Consider the following 6,000-nt stretch of genomic DNA (forward strand, 5'->3'; position numbering starts at 1 on the left):
CATTAACTAAACTTTATCCCCTCTCTTTGCTGAAAAGGTAAGAAGGGGCTTGCAGGGATGATAAAAATAGAAGTAGTGTCAGATCTGTGAAAGTAGATAAAAGCAGGTCATAAAAGCTATATATTTAGAGTGTTCATCAAGTGGGAGTCAGGGCAAAAAGAGAAAAAATAGTATGTCACAACTCTCATTCCCAAAAAGGCATTCACATTGTCCTGAAATTAAATTCTAAGAGTTTTCTGACATGAGGCTTTCACAGTTCGTTGAGCAAATATAATGGCTATGTCCTTAACAATAATTTATAATAAAGACAAAATCAATATTTATATGGCCTTTTTCTATAATAATCCCTTAATAGAAGCAGAATGTAAACCTTAATGTTCAACTCAGGGTAGGTGATTTTGCCAGGAAAAAGCTAACATGGTCCATGTATTCAGACTTTTAGGAATCAGTAGAAAACATTAAGAATATCTAGTTGTACCGTGGACAATGGATGCATAGGTGATGTTCTTCAGACACCTCTTCTCTCAGCTAGGCCCTTGACAGGAGCTGGACTGCAAAATTTTCAAAGGTATACTCTTAGCCCTGGTGTTCTGTGTTAACTGAAAGCAGATCCCTTTGGGAATCAGATTTTAATGATTTGTTTGTTTTGATGGGGGTGGCGAGAAGAGTGATGGGATAAAGAAGAAAAGGAGGGGAAAGACAGAGTTAAAGTCTTATACAAGCCTGTCACATCCTTTCACCTGTGCGGAAGGCCCCCCAGCTTTGTGTGCAAGTTGGCTGTTCAGATGGTGCTATGTAACAAAGCTGGGTTTTTCTTAAGAGGTAGATTCATGTTCATTTCAGCACTTGTGTTTGTGCTCATTTTATATGCTAGAATTCTTGCCTTTCTCAGTATAAGAGATAAGAAAAACCAGTGTTTTTCCTACTCTCACACACCATTCACCTCTCACTCCACTTCTGACACCAGATTGGGGGTGGTGTAAGCAGTCACTTCTCCAGTGGACACTAGCTGGGTGTCCTGCAATTTAATTTAACTCAATTCTGACTCTATCTTACCTGGAGTTAGAGTCAGATCCCACAGGTGAAGGCTCAGTCCCACAAGACTGCCCCCACTTCAGGTGCCAATAGCAAGCTCCAGGTTGTTTTACCTGTGCTTCTGACCAGCTGGCTATAAATCTGGGTTCCCAACAACCATTTCCTTGGGTTCAATTAATTTGCTTGAGCAGCTCACAGAACTCGGGGAAGCACTTTACTTACATTTACTGGTTTATTATAAAATATATTAGAAAGGATACAGATGAAGAGATGCATAGGGTGAGATATGGGGGAAGGAGCATGGAGCTTCTATGCCCTCCCGAGACAACCCACCCTCTAGGAACCTCCATGTGTTCAGCTATCTGTAAGCTCCCAAACCCAATCCTTTTGGGGTTTTATGGAGGCTTTCTTACATAGGCATGAAGATCAACTTAACCTTCAACCCTTCTCCCATCACTGGAGGTTGGGGGTGGGGCTGAAAGTCCCTGGCAACCAGCCCCCATCCTGAAGCTTCCCAGGATCCCACCAAGGGCCTCATTAGAACAAAAGATGCTCCTATCACTCAGAAAATTCCAAGGGATTTGGGAGCTCTGTGTCAGATTGTCCTATCACTGAAGAAATTACAAAGGTCTTAGGAATTCTGTGTTAGAAACTGGGTTCAGGGGCCGGCCCTGTGGCTCACTCGGGAGAGTGCGGTGCTGATAACACCAAGGCCGAGGGTTCGGATCCCACATAGGGATGGCCGGTTGGCTCACTGGGTGAGCGCGGTGCTGACAACACCAAGACAAGGATTAAGATCCCCTTACCGGTCATCTTTTAAAAAAAAAAAAGAAACTGGGTTCAAAGACTAACTAGCAGAACAAAAGGTTCTCCTAGCACCCAGCTACAAGAGTTTTAGGAGCTCTATGTCAGAAACCAAATGTATTTCTTATATCACACTCAGCTATTGACAAACCTGAAGAATTTTTCCACAGAAAATATGATTTTGAGAAATATAGCTCCCAATCTGTGTGTTCCAATAAGGCACCGAGAGAGTCTGGAAGCAGAATTTAAAATAATTGATTCACCTCTTAAAGTTTTCACAAGTGCATACAAGTTTCAGTAGCTCTGGGTTTCTTAGTGATGAGACTTCAGTCCATTCTGTTAATATATTTCAGTAATGTAAAGAGGGACAGGATGACTGTTACAGGTTATTTTATTTTCTTATGTTTAGAAACATTTATAGGATCAACTTTCTGATATGGCAACTTAGACAAGTTCTCAGAGATTGGTTGTAAGCGTATTTCTTTTTTTAGACTGAAACTAGAGACACAGATTTATCCATTTATCAAAGTTGAGTGCATCCACTTGTCTGCTTTTCCCACAGGCGCTCGTGGAAGGGTCTGGGCAGCCCCTGCCACTGTGGATAGGGTAGAAAGGGGATATCCCACCATCTGCTCTCAGTTCTCCATTACACAATTGGCAGAGCATTCCAAAAATATTCTTGAAATTTTCTTCGTATAATTTCAAATTTTATACCTTCTACAAATGCGTCCCTTCTATGGATGGAGAATATCAGTCTACATGCCTCAGAATGTGAAGTATTAATACAATGCCAATACCTAGGCAAGGTGCTTTCACAACTGTGCTATGTTATTTTTTTTATTGTGGCAAAATTTACATAAAGTTTACCATTTTAACCATTTTTAAGCAGCATTAAATACCTTTACATTTTTCTGTAACGGTCACCACCATCCAGGTCTAGGACTTTTTCATCTTCCCCAGCAGAAATTTTGTACCATTAAACAATAATAACTCTGCATTCCCCCTCCTCTAGCCCTGTGGTATGTTATTTAATGCCACAGTAACCCTGAGGAGTAGGTAATATTGTTCTCATTTTAGAGGTGAGGAAAATGAAGCTCAGAAAAGTCATCCAAGGTCATACAGTTAGTAAGTGTTTGAATGAGGATTTAAGCCCAGGTCTTTCTGGCTCTGAAGCAGAGTTTGCGTGGTTCAGAGGTCTTCCATGGCCTGCAGATATGTTTTGTTGGGTCTGCATAGTGTTTCCCATAATATGGACGAGTGGCTAACATTTAAAATGGGAAGATTTCACTTGCAAATGTGGATTTCTGGCTGCTCTTGAAGACTGATGATCTGGTGACATGGACTGCATCCTCATGCAGCTGTCAGCTGGCACTGAGGGGCACTTGTGCCATATGGCTGCAAGCAGGGCTGCATTCTCGCCCATATTTGCCCTCCTGGTCTAAAGTCTGTGCTCTTCTCACTCCTGTGCTGCCTGACTCACTTGTCCTAGAGGTCTCCTGAAGAGGACGATCTCTGGACTGATTTAAGAATTAATTAACCTTGGTTCATATTTACCTCTTTTAGTGGAAGTACATCAATGAATACATTTTTATGTCTTAGCTGGATTTTCATGTTCAATCTTAGGATTTTCATCACAAAAGAGTAAGAAGACCTTAGGGCAGAAACTGTTGGGTATGTTCCCATCAGAAAACAGTTTTAAGAGGACTGAAGACCAGGATAATCCTCAAGAAGTCCTTAAGATGCTTATAGATTTGGTTAGTATCTTTGCTTTCTTTCTGTTGGAGATAGTGGTTAAGCTAATCTATTTGCTTCCTTTTAGTTCAACTCTTCATCTATATATTTGCCTTTTAAAAAAATATTAACAGTTATCTGTACATATTTGTGGGGTACAGTGTGTAGCTTCTATACATGCATATACTGCACAATGATTCACTTACTGCAGATAGCATAGCTTTGTGCCTGTCAATCCACCACTTCCCTCCCCTCCCTATGCTTGCCTTTTATGCCCTTTTCTCAGTTGGAATAACATACTACAAATTGGTGGTATTCATCTCCTTAAACCTCTGAATGCTCTTTCCACTTCTCTTATTCATGTTTTTATTGTGCAGGTTTAAAGCTCTACCTCTGAAAAGAGGGGGCTCCTGTAACTACATCCAGCTCTGTCATCTGCATTTAGATATACAGTTTGTGATAAGACCGTCTATTTATTTAAGCATTTTTAAAGTGTTCAAGGCACTTCCTGACATGTTATATCTTTTAATCATTACCACAGCACTGAAATCAGTCCTGTTACCCCTGTTCCACAAATGATTAGACTAAGATGCTGAGAGATTCAGGTTATATGAACATACTTATCTCTAAAGAATGTTAAAGTAATTTATTTGCATATAAATATATAAAAACAATTTTACATACAACTTAAACATTCTCTTAGAAATAAGTACATGTTGGTATTATATATATATGTGTACTCCTATATATATATATATATATATTCACCACCCCACCCCCAGATGACTTATAAAAGTTTCAATAGAAGGAATGCTGTCTTCTGTTCCTCTTTCTAAAAACAATCCTTAATAACACAGGATAATGATTGGGGAGCAGGTGATACCTAATTTATTCATACTGATTGACTTGACAGATTTAGGTTTGAACATTTTGATAAGATACTACAATATTCCTTTCTCTGAATATATTCTATGATTTATTGACTAACTGGTGCATTTTAATTTCTGTGTATGCAGCTGAATGATAAAGAAGAAGCTTTGGCTCACCAAAGAAAAGTTAGTTACATGCTTGCTCGGGCCTTGGAAGACAAAGACACTGCCTCAAAAGAGAATAAAGAAAAAAATCCTACGGAACAGAATTTCCCATTCAAAAACCCCGGGCATAAAACTTCAGAATTCTCTGTTTTGCATGATGCTGTACATTCACATGTCCAGATTTTTAATTCTTTGGGCTGTGTTTGTTCAATCCAGCATCCTCAAGCAGATCCAAACTTCACAAGAACTCTTAAAAGATCCTGTTCTTTGCCATCAAATTTCATACTTTGAAGACAAACCAGTTGAAATTGGAACTGAGAGCTGTTTATATCAAGAGACTTTGAAAAAAGATTGTGTAAATATTGCTTGCTACACATCTTGAGAAGTTGTATGTTTTCTAAGTTTTTCTAAATTTTAGGAGGCAACTTACCTGATCAAACTTTTTCTACATTTTCCACAGAAAATGTAGTAGTAGTAGTATTCTGTGTTGACATATTTTATTTATAAGTTACATTGCTATATTTTGTGAAGTTTTCAGTGTTTGCCAATATTTTAAAAACAAAAATGATGATTTTTTTTGAGAGACAAAATTATTTAACTATATAGATTACTACAGGGATCTTACATTGGCTAAATCAGCAATATAACTAATGTTCTAAGATGATAATGCCTAGGAGTGACTGAATGTTAGTTTCTGAAATACGTTTGTCTCATTTTATTTGTCTTTTTCAGGATTTTTCATTTATCATATAAAGTTTAAAAATAATAATTTTCTGAAGTTAACTTCAGTAAAAAAGTTATGATAGTTGGACTTTGGCAGAAGTATATTCAGAGTCATTGTTAGTTACCTTCATTGCTTCCTTTTTTGTCAGAGTGATAAGATTTTTGTAGCCAAATCTGCACATATTTGTAGCCAAGTTTACAAGATGCTTACCAGCTGTCCCTCTCTTTGCATCCTGTGAGGTGGATATGATGGTCCAGGAATGGGGTCTTGGATCTGAGGAAGCTTCCTAAGGTGACACATCTAAATCAGGACCTGAACAAGATGAATTCCAGGGTTTTTGCTTTTACCTGCCATGTGATTTTACATAAATCAAGATCTGAATGTCAAATAAAAATTTACTGGGGCCAATGGAAAATGGCATAAACACTGAAATTTTCTAGTCATGAGGTATTTTAGTAATACTTCCTTGTCTGTTATGAAACACTGAGAATTAAAGAGAGAACATAAAACAAAGCAAAACAAAAACATTAATAAAGAATACTTTTTTGGTGGCTGGTTGGTATGGGGCCCTGAACCTTGGACTCTGGTGTTACAAAGCAAAACAAAAACATCAATAAAGAATACTTTTTTGGTGGCTGGTTGGTATGGGGCCCTGAACCTTGGACTCTGGTG

The 6,000-nt window shown here is 38.3% G+C and overlaps 1 protein-coding gene across 2 annotated transcripts in view; it reads left to right on the forward strand.

Annotated features, from left to right (window-relative positions):
- Positions 1 to 5,760, forward strand: part of CCDC125 (coiled-coil domain containing 125) — a 29,577-nt gene extending 23,817 nt beyond the window's left edge. Inside the window, exons 11-12 of one of the 2 annotated variants that reach the window (XM_008587175.1) lie at positions 3,463 to 3,593; positions 4,587 to 5,760. In XM_008587175.1, coding sequence (XP_008585397.1) covers positions 3,463 to 3,593; positions 4,587 to 4,895 — 440 coding nt within the window. In that variant the 3' untranslated portion in view covers positions 4,896 to 5,760. The remainder of the gene's footprint in view (positions 1 to 3,462; positions 3,594 to 4,586) is intronic. The other variant, XM_008587176.1, reaches the window with a different exon arrangement.
- Positions 5,761 to 6,000: the final 240 nt, after the last annotated feature.

The sequence above is a fragment of the Galeopterus variegatus genome, unplaced genomic scaffold (assembly GCF_000696425.1).
Source record: "Galeopterus variegatus unplaced genomic scaffold, G_variegatus-3.0.2 Scaffold4268, whole genome shotgun sequence".
Taxonomy (NCBI): Eukaryota; Metazoa; Chordata; class Mammalia; order Dermoptera; family Cynocephalidae; genus Galeopterus; species Galeopterus variegatus.